Here is a 13473-nt window from a genome sequence, read left to right on the forward strand (position 1 = left end):
TAAAAATCATTAGAACGTTTGTATTCAGCATTTTACACCTATCTCGTGCAAACATCAAAGTAACTTGGACTGATTTCATTCTATTTCATAAGAAAGCTTGATGGGCTTTGCTGAAATTGAATATGATACAAGCATATCACTAATTTCAAGAGTTGCGTCCCTTACCCTAGGTTTACTTCAGAAAGTGTTTTTGTTTAATAAAGAGAGCCATTTTCCAATTGTTTTGTGGAAGGGGCTCATGGCCTATGCAACTGAAAAATAGCACAAAAATTTAGATTTAATCTGCACACACAAGGCAAGGATTTTCATGCTGTATTTTAAAAATAATTTCCAAGTAAAATACTATGAGAGTACTTTAATTCATGGATACCAATTTTCTAGATCTGGGAAGAAACACAAGTTCATGGATTCTTGAATTAGTGGTTCTATCCGTTGGGAACAAAACTTCCTACCCACAAAAACCACGAAAATTGGTACACCACAAGCAATAGTACTTTCAGAGTAGTAGATCAACACTATAAATTCCATTGTATTGAATTCTGTGAGGTGACAGCAGACGACTAATTCAATTATGAAATCCCTTTGTAAATGGTGAAAATGACAAGCGCTAGCTAAATCACTGAATTGAAAACAGTAGTGTGAAGAGAGAATTTTGTACATTTTACATCTTAAAAAGTATTTATTTTTATCATGTACAATGTACAAATCTCAATACAATGTTTCAAGTAACAACTGGGAATTTTTATAACTTTAGAGCAAATTTCTATTGGGAATGAGGACAAAATTTTGAGACAAAATAATGGATGGAAAATCACTGGGAGATAAATCTTAGAAAACAACATACATGTACATGTTTCTTTCAAATAAAGCCAGTTATACATGTATGTTAAATTTGCCTACATGTACATTTAGCTATCTTTAAAACAAGGGTTAAAGGATACTGTAAACGTACTAATTTCGTGATGGACAGAAAACCACAAAAAATAGTACCTGCGAAATTGATTTTAACACTATTTAATGCTCAAACCGCAAAAATTGATACCTGTGAATATGCTCACTTGACAGAATCCAGGAAAATTAGAAACTGCCAAATTTAATATGTTCACAGTATTTGAGAAAATTAAAAAAAAAACATAGGTTGTCTAGCAAAAATACATGTACATGTACATACCACGTAGATTTATTTACATGTAGTAATTAACACTACATGTTTGTATACAAAATTCAGGTAAGCAAAACACAATTGAAATGACAATAGATTGTATATGGAAGATTGTGTAAATGATTGAAATAAATTTTAGGGGAAGCATCAAAAGTGATTGTTATTAATTTATATTATTTAATGGGAAAATGCATAAAATATGTACACTACTTCCTAAAGTGAACTGAAAAACTTATCACTGAATGACTCAAGGTAGAAAAATTTGTATAATGTTCATGTATACTTGCACATTATTACATGCATGTAAAAAATGTTCACAGCTTCTACATAATAAATATGTGTATGCTTAAAAGGATTTACATGTACTTAGCATGAATGTGCAGAATTCAAAATCTAGAGACACAACGGAAAGTTTCAAATGTATCTGCAGCTCAAAACTTAAACCAGACATTGTGTAAAGCAGAAAGAAATGTAACTCAGTCTGATGAATTAGTTAGAAACAGCAGAGAAACAAAGACCAACCAGGAGAAGACTCAATTTAGTATGGAACAAACTAGACCTTGCCCCTAACGGAACTAATATCCGCCACATACAGTTGAACTCTGTACATTTGAAGACTAATATGGACACATGGTTCATATTGGACACAATTTTTAAGATAGATGAACTACATGTATTCACTCCAAACTGCACCTACATGTAACTCCAAACTGCAATCAGTAATATATTTTTGTTGTTGACAACACAATAACAGAATATACACATGTAACTGCAAATTTACTTTAAACATAAATTCTCAACAATATGCATATCCTAATATGGTAGTTTACACCCCATTAAGTTTCATAACAATCCTGCAAGTTGTGAACAACACATAAAACCAAGTTTTGCTGAAAAAAGCCTGAGTCCAACAGCTGTCATTTCTACAATTTTTGCCCATACATAAATTTCTGACAATATGCGCATCCCAGAATGGTAATAAAAAAACCCATGAAGTTTCATAACAATCCTGCAAGTTGTTGAGAAGGCATGATACCAAGTTTTGCTGAAAATGCCTAAGTCCATTAGACATACAAAACTTAATTTAGATGATTGTAGAACTATTGCCCTTAAAGGGCCATATATGTGTATAATGATATAATACACAGTTTGGATCAAAGGGGGGCATTTAATAGAAATGACCAGAGGGGTAACTTCATCATCTAATAGAAATGACCAGAGGGGTAACTTCATCATTAAATAGGAATGACCACAGGGGTAACTTAATCATTTGAAAGGAATGACAAGAGGGGTAATTTCATCATTTACAAAGATACATATATGTACATTTGTACATACTCCAATAATGGCCAAATTTTTTTCTTGCAATGGCAGTAATCCTATACATGTAATGAAATTGTCCAAAAACTCTGTTAAGCCAAACCAAGGAGACACATGTATAAATGTTTAATTGTAGGTCTTGTTGTAAAGGTCATAAAATTTCATTCAAATGAAAGTTGTTTCTACCTTTTCTTTTCTCCATGGAAAAAAAAAACAATACAATTAGTTAACCAAGAGAAAAAATGGCCGTCCTGCAGAACATGCAGGTAAATGAGATGCACAGTGCTAGATACATGTACAGTCCTTGAACCGATCCACGCAACGATTTGACAGATCGATGACCATTGACTGACTGATCACTGACGGATCGATGACCGGTGACAGATCTGATCGCAGTTTTGTTATGTAAAATGATGTAAGATCTGTTTTAAATTAAAGAAATGTAAAATAAAAGTATAAATTAATGTTTATAACTATTACATTATGTAAATATGTGTAAAATTAATAAAGAAAACAACTAAAACAGTAAACTGCTATGACCGCCATGTGGTCATGTGATGCGATCACCAGTTAAATGGATCGGTTTGACCAATCAATGACTGACCGGAAACTGATCGTTGATCGATGACAGATCGCAATTTTTGTTGCTCGGATCGGTTCAGGTACTGTATTTGGTATAAATGGACTTTTCAGTCGCAAATTAGCAATGCACAATGTGTTTTCAAATTCACGGAGAATATAATGGTGTGTAATATGAAATACGAAGTCATTCCCTTATGGCACCACCGGCCTGGCCACCACAGTCCAGCATGCTAACCATTACCCAACAGAAACCCTATTTTACAGTAGAAAATTCAGTGCATAACAAATGTCCTAAGATGGTTATGGTAAGTTCTTTAATCACATGGTATACAAACTAGGACCATGTGGAGAATCAGATGCAAGAATTTCTTTTCTCAGTCTTTAACAATTCAGCAACCACTGTATATTTAATTCTATGAATGTTCAAATGTGTTATGACCTACATGTACTTAATTGCACGACTACATGTACTTGTACTCAATTGTAAGCAGAATTAGAAACTCATAGAACAACTGTGCAATGTTCACATTGAATTAAAAGGTCATGTCAAATTCATCTGTGATACATTGCTTTATTTACCTGACTTTTCAGACGAAGATGCAGTGCTTTTACCACAAGAGGTAACTTAACTAAAGGCACCAGTCTTTTCAGACTAAGGTCTTTACATACATGTACATGTACCTAGCCTATTTACTTATCAAGTGTCTCTCTAGGTATTCTAATTTTGTAGGCGTCTATTACAGAAATCTTTGAAATTGTTTTATTTTGAACTGTTAATTTCATAGCTACTTCTTAAATTTTAATAAATGTTGCAACTTTACTTTGTGTCATTTAGTCCTGTGCAACAATGAGGATGTGAAGACTCAGGCCCCAGTGTTCGTATCCGAATAATCATGTCAAGAAGAGGTTGCGAAGTAAATATTTCCCTGGAGTTGTGAGTTGTTAAAGCATATTGTAGTCACTAAAGATGACATTGTGTAGAAACTGAAACTACATACATACAGATGAAAATATGTGGCTGGACAACTCACCCTCTATACATTCAAAACCCCCTTCTGTTATAGCATTAGCCAAATCCTTATTCAACATTGATTCCAATACCCCATTCCCCCACAGGATGAAAACTGTTGGTTCCTGAAAACAATGTACAGGAGATACATTGTACTTAATGAAAAATTAAGGTAGATGAAACTGAAAGTACACCGGTACAAGTACATTGTTCATGCCTACTATAAAAAAAAAAAACTCGCCTATTAAAGTTGGAATAAATTAACATTCCCAATGTTTAAAGAGAAACAGGATAAATGGATTATGCATTTACTTCAAGTCATGTACTTCATGTACACTCAAAATAGTACATGTACACATACCAACTTTAACTGCATAATTAATGACGTAATGTTGCATTGATCTGTTTGGTTCTAAAGATGTGTATTTTTTTATATTTCTGGATTAAACCTATGGTAGGGTTAGCCAATGTCAATAATTGCTTTCAGTTTACATAAAGTTGTCATGCCAATGTAATGGAATTGTGATTCATACAGTCTGATTCATAGCTATAGTCAGTCCGGTTTAGAAAGTAGACAACCTGTGCAAACTTGGGGGTATTGGACCCTCTTCTGTCCTGATTGGTTTGGGTGAATGTTGCAATATTCATAAAGAACATAGGATATCTTAGTTCTCTGACTAACAGACAGCGAACTGCGAAAAAGACAACGTCTTACCACCCAAAAGTAACACTCGTGGACGTCCACTGGCTTCCGCCATTTTTAAAGTGAGTAAATTGATCATGTGACCAGAAAGGTAGATAATAAAATATTTCCCGCGTAATATTCTGTAAATCAAAGCACTCATGTACTGAATCAATTAAGGAGAAAACCCTATGGTAAAGGATATAACTCTTGAAATCAGTGATAAGTTTGTATCATATTCAATTTCATCAAAGCCTCTCAAGCTTTCATTTGAAGCAGAATAAAATCAATCCAAGTTAATTAGATGCTTACAAATATTGATGTAAAATGCTCCATGCAAACGTTGCAATGATTTTTAAGAGTTATGTCCCTTACCCTAAGTCTACCAATCACTTAAACGAGGAGTGTAATAAAGTCCCTGGCTTAAATGATCGTCAAATTACAAAGATAAAGATAAGCTAAGAGTAATGAACGGGGATCGACTTGAAACGTATCTATGCACAAGCCTGTTGTTGTAAATGGTTGATATTAAGCTCTTATTCGAAATCATCATACCAATTATCATGGACCTAAATATGCAATGTATAATATGTCTCGGTGATGACGTAGGATATTCTACTTACTTCTACTTACAAAAATTCACGTGGCATCGTAGAGTACACCAGTCTTGTAATATTCAGGTTCGATGTCGGTTAACTAGGACCTAGTTGAATGGACACAAAAATCTCCGACATACTGCATAATTGAACTACAAACTTCTAGTTGGTCCTACAAAGTTTGTAAATTTTCAAGTAGAAATTCAGTTCAGAACTGTCTGTCAAATCATTTAGTTTTAAACTTAAGCCACAACCGTTGAAATAAATCCTGTCCTATTTCCGTAGATGCATGCACCCAGTAAAATAAAGCAAACTTATGACATTCATTCAATCCCCTGTACTGTTTTCTGAATTACGCGGTGGCAGATTCAGAAAGAGTGGAGGGGAAGTTCGTGCCCGTTTTAATGGAAAAATGTATATTTTAGCACGTAATCCTGCAATGATTCTTTTCTACATATTTTAACCCACCCCCCCCCCAAAGGCCATCAAACATGAATTATTCTTCCGCCATTGTTAAAAAATAAACAAGTTCATAAACTTTCATAATCTGAAATTTGGTCAGCACCCCAGCTGATCAAGGCCTGGATCCGACACTGGTTCCTCTCAAATAGCTACATGAATGTCTCAGTTGGTAAGCTATATATATAAAGTGCAACAAATTGTCGCATAGACACTATGTGTCACTAAAAAGCGTTTAGTTTCTGGGCACCTACTTCTAGAGACACGAACAATAACGCGCCAAAAATCTTGACAAACATGTCGGTTTAATGCAAAAGAAGGCTCAACATTTTAAAAATCAAATGCACGATACATTGGGTGATACAACAGGATGATTTTTTGGGTTTGTCTACCAATTTGTTTAAATTTGAAAAAAAAAAAAATCAAAAACAAAACAAAAACATAAAGAAAAAAAACAAAACAAAACAAAAAAGGGGGAAAAAGAAAATGAAAACGAGAGGCTAATAGTAGTCTGGAACCCCCTTTCTTATATAAGTTCGACCACTGCCCCCTTTTGTAAATTTATATTTGGATCCATCCGGTATCGGTGACTATTTATGATCTCGTGGGGTTTTTATTTCATTATTTGTCATTTCCGGGCTTCCGATGTTATGAGGCGGTAACCGCAATAAATATACACGATACAGTGAGTGATACATCACGATAGTTTTGGGGTTTATACCACCCTTTTGTTGTAAGTTTGGCAATTAATTTGAGCAGCAAATAAAGGCCCGAAACAGGGCGTGTAGTCCCTGTCTGGAACCTTTTTTTTTTCTTTTTATAAGTTTCTTGATTGGAACCACTGTCTTATTTTTGTAAATATATATGTGTATGGATCCGCCAGGGCCTGCATGAAATATCTTAAGACAATTCAAGACAGCTCGTCCAATTGATACTCAGCATTTCTCGTTATGTTTTATTCTATGATCGATAATTATTTGCGATTTCAGGATTTTTATTTCTAGCTAAGCATCAAATGGTTTGTCATGCGTCTATTATAGCTCAGAATAAAGCGCTTGTAATCAACTTGAATACTTCGGCAGTGAACAATTGGTTTATACGGCTGAACTCATAGAAATTGAGGAACTGATAAGAGGTTAGAAGTCAACTACTTTTAATTGAATCGTTCTCAATACTAACCAAATTAATCAGCATATTTAGTTCGCAGTAAAAGTTCTTATTAGGTTTGTTTGTTGGCGGAAATAACATTGAATTAAATATGATATACTAGTATTAGAAATACATATAAAGTGGATCTTACTATTTGCATTAGAACCTCAAAGGGGTATGCCTGTGAGACTTTTGTCTTGCGGAAGTGTAAGATAAACGTAGAATGATGCCAACAGGCCTTACAAATCTTAAGACTCTGGCGACTGCTGCATTGTATATCAATTCTGATCTTCGGTCCTAATTGATAAGAAGGCAGGAAGTTTATATTCGACATCAGTAGTGGGTTCAAAAATTCTGAAAAAAGGGGTCCGTTGGATAGTGATTTCCGCTGATTTTCGTTATCATTTGCAAATTTTCGAGATCACTGTCCAGCGAAATGCTCGAAAATTGGTGAATGATAAAGAAAATCAGCGGCCTAAGACGACCATTTTGTATGCGTTTATGAATATAAACTTCCAGCGGAAGGGCTTTCGGGTCTTTGAAAGAGGTAACATTTGGAAAAAATTGTACATTGAAATAACTGTGCTCTAAAAGTAATTGGGTAATTAAGATAACATTTCTGTATTTTTGCTACCCTACCAGCAATTTCTAATTTACATGCATAGTATCCGCGACACTAATTATAACAATCCTATACTTACAGCCATACATGTATATATTGATAGAGAAAGACGGCGACGAGTCGAGTGCACGCTTCACAACGAGCGACGATAGATCCTTTTGTGCTAACGTTGGGGTAGTCGAGGAGCATGCGTAGAGCTCGCTTAATATACACTTCCGCGAGGAACATTCTTTTGTTCTACCAAAGCTCTACCTCGCGGAAGTGTATATTGAGCATGCTCACCAACTTAACACAAAAGGGTCTATAAAAGCTAAGTAGGGAAGTGTCGGGGCCTAAAATGATATGTTCGATGGGATAATTATGATTTATAGTGACATTTTACATAATTGGTGGGAAAAAATGTTAAATTTATGGGTCTGAGGCGAAGGAAACGACGGGCAAAATGTACTCAGACCCCGCCAAAGATGGCTGCGCCCAGTCAACTCACGAACAACAATGTCTCACCCGAACTTTCACACATTATCGCTAGGGCGAATGAATCTATTTATGGTATGAATAATATGCACAGTTTGAATAGCAGAAATATGAACTTTATTATACCAGAAAACCAGCACAGTACTCCTATTATGAACAATCCAAATTTAAAATTTCCAACCTCATATGCCCTTTCCAATACCATCAAACACCTAGTATGGCGATGCCACAACCTATGTCACAACCTATACCAGGCCTAAGTACCACATCACCGGTATTACATACAAATACCATCTCTGAACCCAACAATGCTCCATCAACCATTCAAGTACACCTTGCACAATTTCAAATGCTGATAAACACTGTCAATCAAATGAATATGCAACTTGCAAAACTTGACAGACTCGATGAAATATGTACAAAAATGAATGAGATGGAGAAACACTTTTGCAAATTAGACAGTGAAGTTCTTGGCATAGGAAACAACTTAGAGGAGCAATCTAAAAGAATTAAAGACGAAGATTTTCACTATAGCATTGTTGAGGACAGGGTTTCTAAGATGGAAAATGAAAATGAATCGCTAAAATTTGGAAATCGCCAGTTGAAGAAAGAATTACTGAATTTTAGAGCATATTCCATGAAGTACAATCTCACATTTGGTGTCATACCTGAAGGTGAGAACAGAGATTTAGAAAACTGAAAATGTTCTTCAAAAATTCATAAATGAAGAACTAGGTATAAATGGTGACATAGAATTCCAAAATGTACACAAAAGGGATGAAAACAAACCTAGAAACAATATAGGTAAATTTGTAAAATACTCAAATCATTAGAGGGTATTAGATGCAGCCAAGGCAAAATTCTCGGATCGAGGATGTCCCTTTTCGGTCTTCCAGCAATTTCCGATTGAAATTAGTAATGGCAGGACCGAAGGAATTGCTGCCTACAATGCACACACTAAGACGTCAATGGTACAAAAATACTAGTGTTGTGATGGACAAGTTATACATCGGCAATCAGTTGGTCAATCATGCAGATGTACCAACCGACGAACCTCAGCTGCAACGTGGTTTTAGTGCTGGACCTGACTTCAGGCCTAATATGGGACCTCAGTTCTGTACGCCTGTTCCCCAACAGCAAAGGCCACAATTCCGCCCTCAGGTACCACAATTCCGTCCACAGGTACCAAAGTTTGCACCGCCAACATGATTTCGACCCGAAGGACCGAATCATGACTGTCCAACTAACAATAGCTAGGGATTCCGTAACAGGAGTCGATCTAATTCGTCGGAAAACAGAACTCTAGCAAGAGAAATTAATGATCTATCATGTGTATGTATTAACGTTTGTGGCATACGAAGTAAACTGCTTTATCCAGAGTTTCAAGAATTGATATTATCTAATGAGTTGTTATTGTTTTTTAGAATCTAAAACTAATGAAAATGATATTTTGTCTTTGCCAAAAAGGGTATAGATCTCACTGTAAACATAGATCTAAATCTAATAAGATATCTGGAGGCATTGTTATTGTTTTCAAAGATAATTTAGATTCTTTTTTGAAATTTCCAAAATTAGAATTGGAGTTTGTCCAGTAGGTGGTAATTGATCATGCTTTAGTACTGAGGAAAATCTTTTATTGGGCTGTGTCTATATGCCACCTTAAAATACCAGATACACTAGTAACGATGCCTTCAATGAAATTGAAAAAGAGATGATTTTTATATGTAATAAATTTGATTGCACACCTGCACTAATTGCTGATATGAATGCAAAAAATAAAACTTTTAGCGATGTTGTTATACCAGATGATATTCAACTTTATTAATATACTGGATGAATTTGACGATGATGAATTGTTGGCAAGTATGTATGACTATCAAAATTTGGTTTATTATAAAATCCCATTAGTACGGTCATCGTCAGATTTGTCAATCCCGAATAATTTTGGATATAATTTGATTGATTGATCATTGATTTGTTTTTAACGCCCGCCCAAGCAGCAATATTTCAGCTATATTCAGGCGATGAACATGAAATGGATGATACAATGAACATGAAATGGATGATAAAATGAACATGAATGATGATGAAATGAAAAAAAGGACGGGAAAAAAGGATAACAGGGTTGAAAAATTTTGATTGCCACTTGAAAAAAGGGGATGGGTAGGGCAATTTAGTCTCCTGTGGCGGAGCGCAAAGGTTCCCACTCCGATCGAATACCACAGCAAGGTTCTTTAACGTGCGTGGCATCATTCCCAACACGATGCATTGCGGTCAGGTTTTCCGTATTATAGCCTGACAACCCCAGCATGTAACACGTCATGGGTACCCCATTCCACCACCTGAGGCACACATCCCAGTTGCTCTGTGGACAGAGCGCCTAGCCCCCGGCTAAGGTTCCTGAGCACTATTTAGTTGCCTTTTACGGCAAGGTTAGCGCTGCTGCAGGCCTATTCTTTTGACACCCGGACCTGCACCGGGCTGGATATAGGTTGACAGAATTCTGTAAACATAATACTCTTTATATTGGCAACGGTAGATTACTTGGAAGTGACTTTAAAATTGGTAATACTACATGTAACAATGTGTCATTAGTAGATTATTTCATTTTATCTTCTAAAATATTTCCTTTGATTAAAAACTTTTGTGTTATGGATTACAATCCGTTATACTCTGATGTTCACTGTGCCTTATGTTTTCAATTGTACGCATCGCTGAACAAATTTACTACGAATTCCATTGATAGAAAAATTCCCACGAGCCGAAGGTGGATACCGGAGAAAGAAAACCAGTTTGTCAATGCAATAGTTGATGACGTCACTAAACTGAATGAAATTGACAATCTTTTTACAGAAAATCGACATGACAATTCGATTGAAACTGTTCACCTCGCGGTCGATAAAATTTGTGAAATGTTTCTTGATACTGCTCAGAGCGTATATTCCTGTCGTGCGAAGGGAAAACAAACTGATGAGGTTTGGTATACAAATTCTTGCCGAATGAAAAGAAAAGATTTTCACAAGGCAAGAAAACATTACAATCGCATTAAAAGTAAACAGAGATATTATGAAGAAAGCTTCTACAAAATATAAAAATGAGATGTCTAGATGCTATGGACAATTCCAGCATAAACTCGAATCTGATCTGAAAGTCGAAAAAAGATTCGAGAGAGTTTTGGAAAATTCTTAAGCGTCTAGATAAAGGCTCAAAACAAAACGTGAACATTACTATCGTGCAGCTTTATGATTACTTTAAAAAGCTCAATGAAAATACTGAAAATGAGTCAAATGATTTTGATATAAATGATTTATTTGATAATATAGAAAATGACGAAGAATTTATGAAAATTTTAAACAGCGATATCTCTGCAGAGGAAATTACTGCAGCAGTGAAAAATCTTGAAAACAATCAGGCATCTGGTGACGATGAAGTTGTTAATGAATATATTAAAAGCACTATTACACAATTTTTGCCTATATATGTTAAGCTATTTAATGTTGTGTTTGATTCTGGGAATATTCCTTTAGCATGGCTTACGGGTATTATCAAGCCTATATACAAAAACAAAGATGACCCGAATAATTTAGATAATTATAGAGCCATCTGATTGACCTCAAATTTGGGAAAAGTATATACTTCTATTTTGAACGCAAGGCTCGATAAATTGTCGGATGAATTTGGACTGATTATTGACGCTCAAGGCGGGTTCAGAAAGGGCTACTCTGTACAAGATAATATGTACATTTTACATTCGCTTATTTCTATATATTTATCTTCTGGGAGAAAGTTATTCTGCATATTTATCGATTTTCGGAAGGCGTTCGACACAGTGTAGAGACTTGGGTGAGTTGGGTGTGAGGCAGGGAGAAAAGTTATCGCCTTTCCTTTTTGCCTTGTACACAAACGATCTGGAAGACTTTCTGATCTCTAAGTCAGTAAATGATTTGACATTTTTAAGTGACAAATATTCGAATCATCTTCATGTTTATATTAAATTGTTTATCTTACTGTACGCAGATGACACTGTTTTATTTTCTGAGTCTATTGATGAAACGCAAGTGACACTGAAGCATTTTGAAGAATATTTTACGAGTGGAGATTTAGCGTTACTGTTTCAAAGACAAAGCTTGTAATTTTTTCGAATAGAAAGTTTAAGCGAGAAATCTCTTTAAAATTATGCAATCAAGAGATTGAAATTCAAGACTGTTACACTTATTTGGGTCTTCAATTCAACTTCAATGGGAATTTCTTCCAAGCTCGAAAGAGATTGGTAGAACAGGCCAAAAAAGCTTTATACGTGTTATACAGAAAAAATCAGAATATAGCAATTCCAGTTGATTCTCTAATTGTTTCTATCCTCACTTACTCCTCAGACAGAAATTTTGGGTTTCGAAAACAAGGCTATTATTGAAAAAGTTCATTTACAGTTTTGTAAACGTATTCTAGGTTTACGATCATCCACACCAAACTTCATGGTGTATGGTGAATTAGGTAGATATCCACTTGAACTTGATATTAAATTAAAGATGCTAAATTTTTAGTATAAACTTGTACAAAATGATAAGAAACTATCTGTGAGTTTAAACTTGAGTCATACTTACTTAGACTAAATCGCGCACGATGGACCCCTATCTGTAAGTTACGTGTATGTAACATAAAATTTCCGATCGAAACCGGCAGATGGCGGAACATTCAGAGAAATGATAGACTTTGTAATTTATGTATGACTGGTCTTGGGGACGAATTCCATTATATATGTCTATATTGCACGCATGATGATATTGTAAATTTACGGAAAAATTATTCCCGAATATTACTATATTTATCCGTACACTACTAAATTGTTTACAATGATGAAATATTGTAATACTAATGTACTCACCAAATTATCTCTATTCATCCAGAAAATTGAAAAATTGATAACTCGGTAGCATCATACTTACACTATTTTTATTTGCACCCACGTTTCCATTATTGTGATATATGTATTTAGATTACCCCGACAGTGTTACTGTATATATGTTGATAGTTTCGCATTCGATTTGTATGTTATCTTTGTATTTATAAATATCTGTATTTAGCTCCTGTTACGCAGTAATTGCGACTGTGAGTTTAACTGATAAACATTATATTTGAAATTGAATGAATTAAAGAAAAAAGATATAAAAAAAATATTATCAAATGCATGAGAATTTTATTTAGGCTAATTGCTTTTATTTCGAAGCCGCGGTGATGATTTAGTATCTTGTCTGATGTTTTATTATTAACCATAATGCATGTACATATGTATTACGTGCATATAATAGACCCTGTTAGATTTGTTTGTTTGTTTGTTGGGGTTTAACGTCCGAGCAGCAATATTTCAGCTATATTCAGATGATGAAAATGAAATTGATGATAAAATGAACATGAAATAAT

The 13473-nt window shown here is 34.8% G+C and overlaps 1 protein-coding gene across 3 annotated transcripts in view; it reads right to left on the reverse strand.

Annotated features, from left to right (window-relative positions):
• LOC148597469 (uncharacterized) overlaps nucleotides 1-4851 on the reverse strand; it is a 33806-nt gene extending 28955 nt beyond the window's left edge. The window contains exons 1-2 of one of the 3 annotated variants that reach the window (XM_088562862.1): nucleotides 4789-4834; nucleotides 3886-4054 (exon numbers count right to left, since the gene is read on the reverse strand). In XM_088562862.1, the coding sequence (XP_088418988.1) occupies nucleotides 3886-3895 (10 nt within the window). In that variant the 5' untranslated portion in view covers nucleotides 3896-4054; nucleotides 4789-4834. Of the gene's footprint in view, nucleotides 1-3885; nucleotides 4055-4652 lie in introns of all 3 variants that reach the window. The other 2 variants (XM_088562861.1, XM_088562863.1) reach the window with 2 other exon arrangements.
• Between the last annotated feature and the right edge of the window lie 8622 nt (nucleotides 4852-13473).

This window comes from Perna viridis, chromosome 15 (assembly GCF_037379345.1).
Source record: "Perna viridis isolate PV_CMFRI_1.1 ecotype Kerala chromosome 15, ASM3737934v1, whole genome shotgun sequence".
NCBI classification, from domain to species: domain Eukaryota; kingdom Metazoa; phylum Mollusca; class Bivalvia; order Mytilida; family Mytilidae; genus Perna; species Perna viridis.